Genomic DNA, 16253 nt, shown 5'->3' on the forward strand with positions numbered 1-16253 from the left:
ATTAAATTAAATCGAAGAGCAATCAAAAGTTCATCACTTAAAAGATGTTTCCTATGGCGTGTGTGAGTATAAATTAAAACTTCTGGAGAAAAACATTATATTGGATAAATACCTGTAATTACACGGTATTTGTAATTATTTGTTACAAATATGGAGTTACGCTGTACTTTTCTTAAAATCGCTTAGTCAACTGAGCGCCTAACGATGATGTAAAATGCAGATTTTATGGCATCACGTTAAAGATGCTTTGCAACGGGCCAATGACCGTCCATATAGTCCCTGAAGTCCATTCCCCTAACACAAAGCTCGCCGTCGACGCCACGTCATTTTTTCACTGCTGTTTTGCCGTTCGATCAATCGATTTCCATGAGAACACAACACAATGGCTCATTGGTTGATTTGCATCCTCGCGCTCACACGGTACTTTTGCGTCTTTGGGTAACGCATACCTTAATAGGAAGACGAGGGCAACCTGGGGTATTATTGCCTACTAAGGATGATCTATCAACAGGGGCAGATGAGATTTCTTCCATGCAAGGAAAATTCTGGCATAAAAATGTGCTGATTTTTTTGGGATTGCTTCACGTCCAATCCATAAAAATGCAACACAAAAATATTAACATCGAACCATGGTTTCAGCCAGTAACGACGCCATTCAAGTACCTGAAGGCCGTTTAACACGGGGCACGTCATTTCGCAGATTTACGCTGAAAAAAAATTGTTAAAATTGCAAGAATGCGAGCTCGGAATTAGGGCAGGGGCTATTTTGCCTTCTCTTATACATACATTTTCGCATGCGTTCTAGAAATTCACCGCTTTACACAAAGCAATTTTGACTGCGCCTTCGTACTTACGTCAGATGCAATGACGCAATGACGTGCCCCGTGTAAAACGTCCTTTGGAAATGGAGTAAGGCACTAAAACAATTGAGGGTTGTCATGCTGTTCATATATTTTGTGTGAGAAATGATTTTTTTATTTATTTTGAAAGTGAAATAATCCTCGAGATACCCGTAACGGTGAAGGGTACCTACTCTTTTTCGTCCCCGATAATATTCTGTCGCAAAAATGAATGGTCAACGATATATGCATAGGTTGCACTTATTTTGGTATTCATTAAAAATTAAATATAAAATCTATTATATTTTATGCCAACTTTGACTCTCTGTATCATCAGAGTTTGAGGATATTTAAAATTACGAAACAACTTAAATTGAACACATTGAGCCTAAACGGTCATATAAAATGATATTGCTATCATTTTTTATACCATTTCTGTGCGTTCTACAATACCAAAATTTGTTATTAAAATAATAAAGTGGAAAAGGAAGCAATCAATTAAAGCAATACTTAAAACATTTTGCCTCGATGCTTTCTTATCGATATTCGCTTAATTGTAAACACAAATGATCCCCCATTTATGCTCACACAGGGTAGTAACACGAAAAAACACTTAACCCGGGCTAGGCTACAGATACATGTGTGCCAAATATCGTGCCGCAATCTGTTAGCGGCGTATACCGGGATTGCAATGTACCTCTCAGTATTCTTTTTTTCCTTCTTCTTTGCCGCATGGGTGCAGCAGTGTCCCAGAAGGGGCAGCAGGGGGCGCAACAGCAGAAGCCTGCTGCAGGAGAGGATAAGGCAGTCCCTGCTGCCATGCAATACGATGGCACTGGCGACGACTCCAAGACCCCTTACGTTCTACGGTACTAGGTTCGACTACCTGCACGTCTCCATCGCCCTCCCGACAGTGCTGACCGCATTCCTGATGCCGTTCCGAAGGAGGCTGCCCCCACCGCCCACAATGAGGATCAAAGAACTGGATCTGATCGAAGAGGTGGAGGAATGACCATCATTTCGAATGAGAGTACATTTTCCAGTGTGAGAGAGAGAGAGGATGGACGCGGGTGAACCGAACTTTTGACTGTTTTTTTTTCTTTTGATGGTATTATTGTTGATTTTTTTTTATTACGCTGTAAACACGAGACCACCCACCTTGTCAAAGAAATGGCTTAACCGTAAACCACCGCCGGATTTTCGCACTCTACTTCGACAGCGAGAATTATTCACACTACCAGCATTGCGACATTTTCAAAGTCTGATCGACTTTATAAATGTAAATTGAAACGCACGAATACCCTAACCGTCGTTGTCTGACCTTATCTCCATGGCGCGAAGCATAGCCATCAACGTGTACTCACATTCAATGAGTGATCTTGCTGAATGTTTAATTCAAATTAAAAAAAGAACACCCAAATCCTCGCGTGCCATGAACTCTCATACCAAAGATTAATATCCGTCCCATCCGACTTCATATTTTCGTAAAAATTTAAACACAATCATTTATATAATCGGGTGAAAAACAATGCAAGGAAAGAGTTGATCAACTTTGAAAATCAAATAAGTAAAAAAAGAAGAGCATTAGTTCACAAAAATAATCGTATCAAAGATATATTTTCGTCTAATTCGCTTCAAGTGCGCGCAAAAAAATTTAAATACTGTTATTTATGAAATCTGAACAAAATGTTTGTTAGGAATATGGAGATCAAGTTTAAACTTACAATAAAAATAAAAGTCTACGCTCCTTTACACGAAGTACTCATTTTGTAGAAACGTTTCATCCATGCGTTCAAACGTTTGCTTTGGCAATGTGTTTAAAAATTTTGTAAGAAAAATACTAACCAATTTTGAAACTGTAACTCATAAATGAGTACATGGTGTATTATCAAGACTGTTTTCAGATTTCATAAAAATGTACCTGATTTAATTTTAGTAATCTGATCAAAAATGGTCCAAGAAAAATGGCGATTAACTTTGAAACTATTTTTAATAAAAAATCTGTCGTGGATGTTTTTAAAGAGTTATTATGAGAAAGTATTATATACATATATGATGACTATTTAAATAATGTAGTCATTTCATTTAACGAACAGAATGGCGTAGAATTAAACTCCTATGAATGGTGACTCGTCTCATAGCCATTTTCTTTGCCCAAAACATAATAATAGTTTTAAAAATTGTTTCATAGGATGAATGAAATGTATTTAATGTTTGCCACCTATATGTAAGCGAAAATTTATTTTTATTATCATAGCCTGTTTGTTGGATAAAATAAACGTTGAAAAAACATGAATATTTGAATTTTCTTTTCACTCAATTCCTCCCGCTGGTCCAGGATAATTTCCTGAAGAGAATTGGAAAAACATGAATTTGGAGGTAAAAATAATTTTTTTTTTTTTAAACCAGCATGGAAAGAATAATACATTCTTATGGTATACATAAATTTATCCTTTCAAGAAAAAAGTTTTAGAGAAAATAAGTGTGAAGATCAAATGCAAAAACATCTTCGCGGAAAACTCCCGTGTGACGTCGTTTTGGTTCCCGCTGCCGCAAGTGAGGTGACCTTGGGGCGAGGCTCTGAGCGCTGATACGACGCAGGATGCTAGCAGGTAGCAGAGTACCATGCTAGCTGGTAGCGCTTGGCTTAAATAAGGATTGATGAGGAAAACTCTCCGACCTTAGCCAGTTTTAATAGTTGATTATTAAGACATGTTTCCCTGAGCTCTGCGCCTCATGCATGCATTGGAAATCTCAGACGATGTAAAACTCCTATCTACTCGTATAGAAACTAGATCCCTGTGACGTCACGTGGAGTGGCATCGCATGGGCGCCAATTTGGCCTTTTTCAAATAAGGATAAAATTTACCATTGCCATTCGTCTAAACCGGTATTTCTAAAACCAAATAATTTGTATATTATGAATACACTAATGGTGGGTAACGAATCGCAATCAATGCCTTTCGTTTTCTTTGATGAAGGAAACTACCCTATTCGCCAATTCGAGGGTGTGGAGATTGAGGGCGGAGTCAGAGGGGGGGAGGGAGGCAATAACTGATACTTTGAAGCATTCATTGAGGAGGGAGTCGTGAGACAAAAAATGTATGGGGACTGGGAGAGATGCGTGGGGGGATGACGGACAGCAAGTGGCGCGGTGATTTATTATTCTAAGGCTGAGGGGGTGGTGAATTGGCCTGCATAGAAAGCGGGGCAGAAGTTGCAATGGAGGAGGTAAATGATATTGGTGGAACTACAGGTGGTAGAGGGAAATATCGGGTGGCATTTATGTTTCGGGAGGAAAGAGGCCTGGGGTGGAGAGAAAATCTTGCCGGTTTTACATCTGGAACGGTTGCACGGTGAGGGTGGGGTAGTGGTGACTGAAGACTGCGATTTTTGAAGAGCGCGGGTGGCTTTGAAGGTGGTACTTAGGTTAGGTGGTCTCTTATAAGTGATCCGTGGAGTAGAGGGGAAAATCTGGGATGTTATTTATGGTTGGAGAGAATAGGATTCGAGTCATTCAGGATATCCCGCAGGGCATGAGCGCTAGAAAAGTAAGAAGTGAGCAGAGATGGGGAGCAATTTTTTTCTGCACTGAGTTTACTAGGTACACATGTTTTTTTCTTCTTGTTTTATTAATTAAATTTTTTCGGAGTACCCGCGGCGGAGAAGAGACGTGTGTAGTTGGGAGAGGAACTTCTGAAGGTCTTCGGGGTTAATGCAGATCTTATGTCCACGGACGGAGAGAGAAAAAGGGATTGTACGCTTGGTGTGTGGTGGATGGCCACTGTTGTAGTGGAGGTATTGCTGTTTGTTTGTGGCTTTGATGCGAACCGATATCTTGGATTTGTTATTGTTCGAAAGGTATATGTCCACATCTAAGAAAGTGATATTAGTGTTGGAGGTGGAAGAAGCGAAAGAAACTGAGGCAGAAGAGTTGAGTGAAGAGACAAAGGTGTTAAGAGAGTTGATGTCATGAGACCAGAGAATAAATATACCAGAGAATAAATATACCTGAGAATAAATATACCAGAGAATAAATATACCAGAGAATAAATATACCAGAGAATAAATATACCTGAGAATAAATATACCAGAGAATATATATAACGCACAAGACTCACCACCCAGTCTAACAAAGAAGAAAATACGAAAATGAGAAGAGAAGTCCCTCAAGGATGAGGAGATCAAAAAAAGTTCTTTGAGCAATTCGAGACGAATTTCGGGGAAGAAGAACCAATTGTGGGTAAAGGGATCGGTAATTTATAAGGAGAAGTGGAGGTATGCAGTTAGCCAACTCTAAGGTTATAATACGGCCTATAGTTTTCGTCTTTCTATTCATGAGGGCATTAATCTCTCAATTAGTCAGGAAATTCCTTAATTCTTAAATTCTAGTAACAGAAAAACGGAATTTTAGCGTAGTGAGTGATTCATGCATGAGTCATAACATACCAAAATATTAATTTTAGTTAGTATTTACGAATATAATAAGTTATTAACTACACATGCAGAGTTAATTTTGCCTATTCCAAGTCAAGCTATCCTATATCTAAACTATCGCAAGTATCATTGTCCCTTATTGTACACGAAAAAACGACATCTTAAATTTATCGGATATGTAATCTATTTCCCTAATCTTATCCATGTGATTTTTTCCGCCATAATAATTAGCCTTTCTCAAAATATGTTGAACATAAAGCAAAAAAGGATTCCACTTGAAATTTCCGCAAAAGATTCAATCAAAATTTTTCTCTTCGAGCGATTAGGCTTTCCCATTCTAAATTCATACTAACTTCAGAGACGGAGCTATTTTTATAGCAACAATTATTAACAAATCTCGCAGATCGCCTTTGTACTATATCTATATCCGCCAACGGGAAAGGAAGTATCTATATCGCTCCTGAGTAGAGCAAACGTAATAATTTCGTAATGCATCGCGAGATGAGACAAGAAAACCGCGGAAGGCAGTATCTGAGACGGATGGTGTGTGTCATTGGGAGATTTTCTCTGGCTTCACAGGCATAAATATTCAATGCCATATCACTAGTTTGCTTGAGATAACGCATTAGTTTCTTTAAAGCTTCCCAATATCGCTGTCTAGGATTACTAACCCGTCTGCAGAGAATACTCATTGCTCCAGAAATATCTGGTCTAGTAGTTGTTGAAATATACAGAAAGTTTCATTTGAAGCTATTTTTATGCATCCCTGGTTGTCTCCATAGATTATTATTGGTTCATTCTGCACCTCCCCCAGATCATGCAGTAATTGTCGTAGCCAAACATCTTCCTGACTGGCAGATGCTGCAGAAACATACTCAGCCTCTGTTGTAGACAGAGCGACAGAAGACTGCTTCCTGCTGGACCAGGAAATTGCACTGTTTCCCAACTTAAAAATATATGCACTTGTAGATTTCCTATCTTGTATATCTCCACCCCAGTCGGCATTTACATATCCAGTCAATTTAAGATCTTCACAGGCATAAATATTCAATTCCATATCACTGGTTTGCTCGAGGTAACGCATTAGTTTCTTTAAAGCTTCCCAATCTCGCTGTCTGGGATTACTAACCCGTCTGCAGAGAATACTCATTGCTCCAGAAATATCTGGTCTAGTAGTTGTTGAAATATACAGAAGTGCCCCCACTGCTTCCCTATATTTGCCATTATTTAGCAAGGCATCATTCTCTCCTTTCAATTTGGGGTATTCAGGATCCTGGTCTGGCCAGGTCAGCTCGGGGGCCCCCACAGCGCTCTCGACTATCGTGAACTGTAAATGAAAGCAGCAACAAAAAAAGACTCAGTTGAACCATAGTTTTTTGAAATTATAAAATTCTAATTTTTCATTATTTGCTTTATTTACCACATACTCTTTGTAAAAAGATTATAAAACAAATAAATAAAATAAAGGTGTCAGAGGATAAAAGAGAACCTGCTGCTTTTTTGAAAGGGTCATAGGAAAAGTTTATTTTAGAAGTTGTTTTTTAGATTTTTTGGCAGTTCTAAGAAGAAAATTTATATAATATAAAATAGAGTCACGATATATCATTAATTTTTATAAGATGCGGAATTCTTACTTTTCATATTATTTTTGAAAATTAAAAAATATGATATGGAAATAAAAATGTAAAATAATAAGTGTTGAGAAACTATCAAAAATCGAGGCAAATATTTTTTTAAAGCCTGTACTCATGTCCTCAATAGGGTGGTTTCCTATTACTTTTTTATGGCCTAAATCGAAAGATTATTACTCCTGGAGTACGTATTTCACGCATTTAGATTTTTAAATGACGATAACTATTTTTCGCGATTAAATGAAAAGTGAAAATTTTCGAGCGCGCGAAAAAGCGACGGGTAAGTATGAATGCCGGGAAATCTCTCCGTGTGACGTATTTCTCGTTCCCGCTGCCGCCGTGTGAGGTGACCTTGAGGGAGGCTTGAGCGCTGATACGACGCAGGCTGCTAGCGGGTAGCTGAGTACCCTGCTAGCTGGTAGCGCTTGGCTTAAATAAGGATTATTAACACCTTATCAAACGAAGAAAACTTTCCGACCTTAGCCAGTTTTAATAAGTGATTATTAAGACATGTTTCCCTGAGCTCTGCGCCTCATGCATGCATTGGTAATCTCAGACGATGTATAACTCCTATCTACTCGTATAGAAACTAGGTCCCTGTGACGTCACGTGGAGTGGCATCGCGTGGGCGCCAATCTGGCCTTTTTCAAATGAGGATAAAAATGGACCATTGCCATTCGTCTAAACCGGTATTTCTAAAACAAAATAATTTGGATATTATGAATACACTAATGGTGGGTAACGAATCGCAACCAATGCCTTTCGTTTTCTTTGATGAAGGAAACTACCCTATTGAATTCTATAGTAAAATAGATCTGAATTGCCATATGTACGCTATTTTTAAATATAATAAATTCGCACTCAATTTCTAGGATCAAACAAAGCTACATTCATAACCAATCTGCGAGGAAATGGGAAATAACCAATAAGTATTAAACTGAAAATTAACATGTACAATCGAATATAACCAAGTTTTTTTCACCTTTTAACGCTAAAATAAAATATTTTCTAGATCATTGAGTCGCCATAAACTCTCATTTTTTTATCCTTAAAAATATTTAGGCGGGAAGCAGATATACATTATAATAAATCTTCCGGGACATTGGTCGCGTTCCATTGGGACTCCCGAAGCACCTACTTCTGTTGGGACCAGGGTCGGAATTAGGAGTTCTGTCCGGGAGGAAAAGATCAGTTTGCCGCCCCCCTGCCCCTAACCCCACTCGCTCACTCCCTCCCCATTCCCCCACCACTAAAATATAATAAATCCGTAAGCTATTTTTTGAGATGCGGTACCTAGTTGGAATAACACGCCGTATGTTTTATACTAACAATAAGAAGTTTTATTGATATTATTATTTAATAAATTATAAATTAATAACTATAGTTGAATAATTGAATTGGAAAAATTAAATAACTTTTCAATTAGTTACTGCCGCCCCATAAAATCTGCTGCCCGGGGCACGTGCCCCTTCTGCCCCGCCCTAGTTCTGTATCTAGTTGGGACCCTCAGTTCTGATATCGCCGAGGTAAAAAAAACGCAGCATACTAATTGACCAGCGAGTAGCGCTGAGCAGAAAATTGGCACCGGTCTGTGTCGGCAGAAAGCGACCATTTATACAACGCGCCATCCGTTAAGTTGTGCCGTCCTGCGAGGGACGCAGCGAAGTCATTGGACGCAGTGTTTGGAATTCCCCCACTCGGGTCTCCCTCCACTGCCGTGCCGATAGCGAGCGATGGATGGTAATGAATGGAAAGTTGAGGAGAGGGAACGTGGCGTTACGTCACAGGGTCGTGAGTCACTTGTGTGAGCACTTTGCCCCATCGTCGGTTAACTCGACCGAAGCGAAGGAAATCTCGGCTAATAGTTGCCTCATGCGACTCCATTAAAACGGTTGCATCCTCAGGCGTGTGTCACAAGGACTATAATCTCGTGCAGTGGGAAGAATTGAAGCACACCTGCCATCACACACGAAGGGGACTTCTCGCAGCTTGAAAGACCACTTAACTTCGGGCACCATGGCAGAACCTGCAGTAAACAATGGAGCTTCTGCTCCACAACTGGAATGCGTACAGAGAATTTCCAAAATTCCGATTGTTGAACTCATGTGGAATCAAACTACAGGAATGTACGAAAAAGTTAAGGTGCGTTATTTCTTGTGATTTGTTTCCAACGTGCGTGAAGTATTTGATGGCGAGGAGTGCGATGTGTAAGTTAATTTGTTGTAATTTCTTTAGGGTTCAAATAGCGTAGTCAACTGGACGTTATCTTCGGCCGAAGCAACCGTCCATAAAGCGATCCAGACTGCAGCACCTGTTGCTAGAAAGTTTGAACAGCCAATACATAAAGTGGACGAAACATTATGTAAAGGGCTGAATACTCTTGAAGAAAAGGTCCCAATCATGAAGGAGAAACCAGAACAGGTAAATCAGTATTTTAATTTTACAGGGAGATGAGCTTAATGTTGTTAACATTTGCAATGTGGTAAAGATGTTTGTATATAGACAGTTGAAGATACCCTTGCTCAAATTTATCTATACTCGTTTTAGGTGGTTTCAGCTGCAAAGACTTACGTCAAATAAGACTTACGTCTTATTTGAGCACTGTAGGTCTTTTTTAGAGTAGAGAGTAGGGCAGAGTGTAGATATATTAGTGGGTTGAAAAATAAAGGGGTAAGTTCAAAACTTTTCACAGACAAAGATTCTTCCAGAAATGAGAATAGAGAAGTAGAGAGAAAAATCAGCGTTTCAGGTATTACATTTAAGCACGAGAAGCGTCAGTCGAGCAACACGTTCAAAGGCAGTCAAGGCTCAAGTCATTTTGATAGTGTGTCAATAAGACATGCATTTCCATTTATCAGCGGTATAGAGCCTGTGAATAGTCTATTCGACAAAAGCAAATCAGAATTATTCCCGAATCGCAATAATACTAGTTCCGAAGTTTTAATCGTGGCTGTGGTTAATTGCCGTAGTTTAAGAAATAAGATTCCCGAATTCCACCATTTAATTCATAGTACGAAGTGTAACGTCATTTTTGGAACAGAAAGTTGGCTAACAGATGATGATTCAGACAATGAGATCTTCCCAAAATCGTTCACTGTTTATCGGAAAGATAGAATTAATCGAGTTGGGGGCGGAGTTTTTATAGCTGTAAAGAATTCAATCGTCAGCCAAGCGATAACCGTAACTGAGACCAGCGTTGAATCTGTGTGGTGTTTAATTAAATGTCCAAAATTCAAAACTATTTTATTATGTTCGTATTACAGACCACCTAACTCAGATATAACGTCAATGTTGGATTTTCAAAATCAAATAAACAGCGTAGCATCCAAGTATCCTGAAAGAAACTTGATTGTGGGTGGAGATTTCAACGTACCTTCTATAGATTGGGAGACTTATAGCTTCATTCCTGGTGGGAGGGATAAAGTGATCTGCGAGGCTTTATTACACACCTTCACATCTAATTCATTGTTTCAAATAGCATCCGCACCGAACAGAGGAGAAAATATTCTTGATTTATTAGCGACAAATATACCACATCAGGTAATAAACGTTGGCACTGTCGAAGGAATAAGTGACCATAGGGTAGTAACTGCAAAGTTTTCTCTAAATACCGCTGTAAACTTTAAAAAAGAGCGTAAAGTTTTCATTTTTAAAAGAGCTAATTTTGATGGGTTTAAGAGTCATATGAAAAATGCTTTCCCCGAGTTTCAAGAATCAGTATTAAAGTTAAATGTAGTGAATACTTGGAAAGCTTTTCTTTCGCTCGTAACTTCGGGAATAAATAGCTACATCCCCAGTAAAATAGTAAAAGAAGGCAGCGAACCGAGATGGTACGACGCGGAAGTGAGAAAATCATTGAGGCGACAGAGAGCGTGTCATGCTAAAATGAAAAAAGTCAGCACGGATTTATCCGCTAATGAACGCGAGCTAATAATTAAAAAATATAGGATGACTAAAGCCGCCACGAAGGAAGCGTTCAGGAATGCGTTCACGAATTTTAAAAGAAAAACACTAGTAGAGCAGTTACAGGATAACCCAAAAGCATTTTGGTCATATGTTAGGGAAGTTCAAGGTAAACGATCTACCGTATGTTCGCTGAGAAACGACAATGGAGATGTGTTGACAAGAAGTTACGATAAAGCCAATTTATTAAATTCCTACTTTAAGAGCGTGTTCACGGAGCCTTCCGAAAACTCACCCGGGACCGATGACAATCCCTGTATTCATAAGATGCCAGCTATTGACATTAGTACGCTCGGAATAGAAAATATATTGAAATCGCTTAGTCCAAATAAATCACCTGGTCCAGACGAAATCCCTTCTCGTGTATATAAAGAACTAGCCTCAGAACTTGCCCCCTACTTGCAGTTAATATTCAGTAAATCCATCAAGCAACACGAAGTACCTAATGACTGGAAAATCGCTAATGTAACGCCTATATTTAAAAGTGGAGACAAGGAACAGCCATCTAATTACAGGCCGATATCTTTAACGTCCATCTCTTGCAAAGTCATTGAACACATCGTAGTCAGCTCGGTAATGAAACACCTAGACGCGCAAAACTTATTAATGGGAAATCAACATGGATTCAGGAAAAGCAGATCGTGCGAAACTCAGTTAGCGCTTTTCGCCCACGATATTTTAGTCTCCGGGGAAGACAACATTCCAGTAGACGCGATTTTTCTTGATTTCAAAAAGGCATTTGATAAAGTACCCCACGGAAAGTTAATATTAAAACTGAAATCTTATGGTCTAGACGAAGATGTCATTTATTGGATTAGAGAATTTTTGAGCGACCGCGTCCAAAGAGTAGTATTAGACGGTGCAGTCTCCAATGAGGTTAGAGTGACTTCTGGCGTTCCTCAGGGTAGTGTCATTGGCCCACTCCTATTCCTTCTTTATATAAACGACATTGGCGAAGTAGTGCAGAGTAAGTTACGATTATTTGCAGACGACGCTGTAGTTTACAGAGAAATTCGTTCCAGCAAAGATATAGATGAACTAACGAATGACCTTGCTGCTATCCAAGCTTGGTGCGATGCTTGGCAGTTAGAATTAAATTTGGAAAAATGCGTCGTAATGAATTTCTGGAAGAAGAATAACTCCCTACAGCGTAACTATGTCATTCGGGGCGCGCAGTTAAAGGCAGTTGAATCTGTGAAATATCTAGGGGTTAGACTCAATAATGATCTATCGTGGAATAAACATATTCGAGAAATAACCGGTCAAGCTAATCGTAAAATGGGTTTTGTTAAAAGAATATTAGGAAAGTGCGACGACAAAGTGAGAGAAATTAGCTACTTTTCCCTCGTTAGACCACATTTGGAATACGCTGCCAGTGTTTGGGACCCTCATGAAAAAGGCTTAATAACAGAGTTAGAACGCGTGCAAAGAAGAGCTGCCAGGTATGTGAAAGGTCGTTACGATAGTCTTGTTAGTGTAACTGACCTCTTAGATAAACTCGGATGGGAATCTCTGTCGGACCGTAGATTGAAAAATAGACTAAACCTTTTAGATAAATTCAAGAGCAGTGTCTTTTCTGACGAAGTTAACCATATCTTGCGGACGCCAACGTACTACGGAAGATCAGATCATATAAATAAAATAAGAGAGATAGATTGCAGAACAGACAGATTCCGAATGTCATTTTTTCCACGATCAATAAGAGATTATAACGGCAGCAATAGAACGCGTAAATAGATTGCATGACTTGTAGTGTAGCCTACTAACCTATGTAAAACTTACTGCATGTTTCTGAATTTCTATTCTATATTCTATTTCTAACAGCATATAGTAGTATAGTTTGTTATTATACGGGACGTTTCTTGGACGGTGTGGTGTGCATGTGGGAGTCCAAATGCATGCTGCATGCTGGTGATTGATCACCCCCTGCCAAACACCCTAGAGGTGGCTCGCAGGGTAATTTGTAGATGTAGATGTAGATGTAGATGTCAATACGACGATGCAGCCGGCTTATGAAAAAGTGGAGGCTGTGAAACGATATGGAACTGCATTTGGAAACTATGCCATGGCCAGTATTGATGCTACAGTGGAAATGGCAGATCAGTATGTCGAGTATTACCTTCCAGAGGAGACAAGCCAGCAGCTAACCGGTAAGAAGATTCAATGTTTAAGTAGGGACTATTTTTGAAGTCCTTAAGCATTGGTGGTAATTGTTGTACTTCACCTCTCCTTATCCAATTTAGATGGACCGGTTACTGTACCTGATCAATCCATTCCCCAGAGGGTGGGAAAAATATCAGTGAAAGTTGGCAGGGGTGTTTACCAGAAAATTGTGGTTCAAATGAAGACCCTTGGTACTAAAAGTGAAAAGTCTCTAACATCTTTATCCCATCTATCTGAAATGGTAAGTTAATTAGCATTTTATGTCATCATGGTTTTTGTGTTCATAATCAACCTCATCATCAGATATCTGCCACTCTTTCTTGAGTGGCGTCATTGGAAGATTGTTTGCAAATTGTCAATGAGTCTTTTGGATAGAAATTCCTGGAGCTGAAGCGAATTAACTTTCTCATAGCTATGTTGATAGCATCTTCTGAGGTTTTGTCGTATTAACATGTTTTCTGGGCACTTATAATTTAACATGATAATGTCATGCTGATGAATCATTCTTTCGTCTCATTTTGAGAAGGCCCAATTTATCTGTAGCTTTCCAAGGTCTTGTAGATGAGGAGTGTGAAACATCCAATAAGGTAATAAACCTAGATTCTCTCTAAGAGCTCTTACTATGTAGATACCTTTGTCCAGGTTAGCTGACAAACTCGTGAACACAAAAGAAGGGACAACCTGCAAATATGTTTTGCTAGACATGTATTATCTTGATCCTTCATTTCATTCATATTCCATAGCTGTGCCATAGAAATGTTGTTGATGACCTAGAACACTACCACATGTGAGGTACACCCAGTGTTTTCATTCGCGTAAGGGATGTGAACAGTTGGCGTGCCACTAATTTCTAGGCAGTAGCTTGAAATGAGCATTTTAAAGTGAGTTTTATTTGGAATCTTTGATAGTCACTCTCATTGGATAGGATATAGGAGTGGTATTGATAAATTAAGCCTTCTGTGTTCTCTTCCTATGAAAAATATTTTAATTTTCAGGAAGTAGCTTGTGCAAAAAATCCATTTAAATTTAAATATCACTTTAACGCTTTTAGATCCTTAATTAAACAGCTTATTGCTATTGGTGGCATAATCAATGTACAGAAATACTTAATTTTATCGAAAATAATTTTTTAAGCTTCCACTTTCTTATTGGATTGACAACGCTTTTTGCAGTCATTGTCTGGAAGGCAGGCTACTTTAGGTTTGTCATTTCCGAGGATCCAAATAACTCTTGAGAGTTCAATTAATCAGTGCAATAGTCATTTACTTTGATTTTCCTATGGTTAAATCTTACCTTTTTTGGCTCAATTTTCAGTTGCAAATGGCCAGTGCTACCGTGGACAGTGCAGCTCTTGCAGCCAGAGCAAGTTCTCTGTGGAACCAATTGAAGACAGACAGCGAATTTGAGGATGGCTCTGAAGATGAATCGGGAGAGAAGGTCCAACCAGGCACTGTTGCTGTGGCCGGTGTTGTGGCTCGAAAGCTCATCCGGAACGTCCTGAACATCTGCACTCAGGCGGCAAATGCTCTTCCTATACCACCTGGTCCACTAGCAGCACAGGCATCTGCTCTCCCATCTCAGCTAAGTTCACGACTGGAGATGGCTGCTGAGTATGCAAAAGGACTCTACGTTCAACTCAAGGTGAGGTTTTTGTTTTCAGGTTTATGAATTCATGAATTCTTCTTTGACAGTCTGTATATTAAAAAAAAGTTTTTATGAGTAACTCTCATTTAAATTTTGCCTTCAAAAACCTTACCTGGTGCAGAACCAGGAAGGTTCACAAATATTATTCTCTGAGAAAATATGCAATCTTTTACTGTCTTCTTCATTTTAGTAACTGTACATATTCAGATCTCGGGCCTGATTCCTTACTCATTCCCTTGGTAGGGAAAAAGGAGTAAGAGAATAGTGAAGAAACTCGAAGGAGATTAAAAATGAGTGGTCAGTGATATCAGTAACTTTCAAAAGTCCTTTGATCAAAAGGATAAAGAACCTTGATGTTTTGTCCCCTGTTACTTCAAAAATAAGGCGGTCAGTCATTGAATAGGAAGAAAATGGCTCTTTTAAGTTAGCCACTATTATCAGATTTTGAAAGTTAAAAAATATTAGTGAAAAAATCCATTGTGAAAGAAAATTTGTTGAAATGAATAACTACAACCAAAATACTGACTTTCAAACATTCTTTCTAGATGTACAACTTCCATGAAGCATCTGACTCCATTAAAACTAGCATGAAAGATCAGATAACGAAGATACAGGGAGTTTTGAAGGACCTCAATGCTTATGCAAGCCAGTGGCTGGTGAGTTGATTTACTAATAGTGATGTTTTGGTTTTATGTAATGAAACCCATTGAACATAAGCCACTGATTTTCAGGAAACTAACCAGCATGCTCATAATGGTTCCACTGCTGAATCTACCTCGGAGACACCTGAAGAGCAGAAGAAGAAGTCGTAAGGCTGAATTTGTGGACTCATAATTCTGAATATTTATTTGTTACTTATGAAATTTGTTACTTTATGATAGGTCACCGTTGCATGTGCCATAAAATCATTTATGTAATACTTGGATTCAGGCCTTTCACAGGGTTATCTGTTGTATTTTTTAACATTTGTCATTCCATTGTATGATAAAACATATCATATACTACTCATATGTTGAAATGTTGTAATGAAGCAAACGAAGGGTGCAAATGATGAAGCAAGTTTCTAAGATTCAGCTTATATTAGCACCAGCGCCAGTGATTGAAAAAGACTGAAATATTAAAAGAATAAAATATGATACTTCACATAGCTGTACATTTTACTTCTTACCTTACTTAAAGGATGCCTTTAATGCATGCTTAAATAACAGCCCTCTAGTAGGGTAGTTTCCTTCATCAAAGAAAACGAAAGGCATTGATTGCAATTTGTTACCCACCATTATTGTATTCATAATATACAGAGTATTTGGTTTTAAAAATCCCAGTTTAGACGAATATTAATGGTCAATATAAGCTCATTTGAATCAAGCCAGATTGGCGACCATGCAAACCTCTCCACGTGACGTCACAGGGACCTAGAGTCTGTATGAGGAGATAGGAGTTTTAAGTCGTCTGAGATTACCAATGCATGCATGAGGCACGGAGCTCAGGGAAACATGTCTTAATAATCGCCTATTAAAATTGCATAAGATCGGAAAGTTTCCTTTGTTTGATAGGGTATTGATAATCCTTATTTAAG

At 38.8% G+C, this 16253-nt stretch overlaps 3 protein-coding genes across 6 annotated transcripts in view; 2 read left to right on the forward strand and 1 right to left on the reverse strand.

Moving 5' to 3' along the window:
- The window catches only part of LOC124160205 (lipid storage droplets surface-binding protein 2-like), a 46313-nt gene extending 43178 nt beyond the window's left edge, over window positions 1-3135 (forward strand). The window contains exon 4 of one of the 3 annotated variants that reach the window (XM_046535993.1): window positions 1544-3135. In XM_046535993.1, coding sequence (XP_046391949.1) covers window positions 1544-1851 — 308 coding nt within the window. In that variant the 3' untranslated portion in view covers window positions 1852-3135. The remainder of the gene's footprint in view (window positions 1-1543) is intronic. The other 2 variants (XM_046535995.1, XM_046535994.1) reach the window with 2 other exon arrangements.
- A 2829-nt stretch (window positions 3136-5964) lies between these two features.
- Window positions 5965-8925, reverse strand: LOC124161315 (secreted RxLR effector protein 161-like). The gene is made up of 2 exons (XM_046537626.1): window positions 8878-8925; window positions 5965-6603 (listed from the first exon to the last, which is right to left on the reverse strand). The coding sequence occupies exons 1-2, from the start codon at window positions 8923-8925 to the stop codon at window positions 5965-5967; spliced, it is 687 nt and encodes a 228-aa protein (XP_046393582.1).
- Window positions 8682-15820, forward strand: LOC124160286 (lipid storage droplets surface-binding protein 1-like). Of its 2 annotated transcripts, none has more exons than XM_046536116.1 (8): window positions 8682-9049; window positions 9143-9328; window positions 9455-9483; window positions 12863-13020; window positions 13114-13274; window positions 14348-14674; window positions 15223-15333; window positions 15421-15820. In XM_046536116.1, exons 1-8 carry the CDS (start codon window positions 8924-8926, stop codon window positions 15487-15489), a joined length of 1167 nt encoding a protein of 388 aa, XP_046392072.1. In that variant the 5' UTR covers window positions 8682-8923; the 3' UTR covers window positions 15490-15820. The 2 variants fall into 2 exon arrangements, with proteins under 2 accessions (XP_046392072.1, XP_046392071.1); XM_046536115.1 differs by having other exon boundaries at window positions 8684-9049; window positions 15409-15820.
- The last annotated feature ends 433 nt before the right edge of the window (window positions 15821-16253 follow it).

Source organism: Ischnura elegans, chromosome 6 (assembly GCF_921293095.1).
Source record: "Ischnura elegans chromosome 6, ioIscEleg1.1, whole genome shotgun sequence".
Taxonomy (NCBI): domain Eukaryota; kingdom Metazoa; phylum Arthropoda; class Insecta; order Odonata; family Coenagrionidae; genus Ischnura; species Ischnura elegans.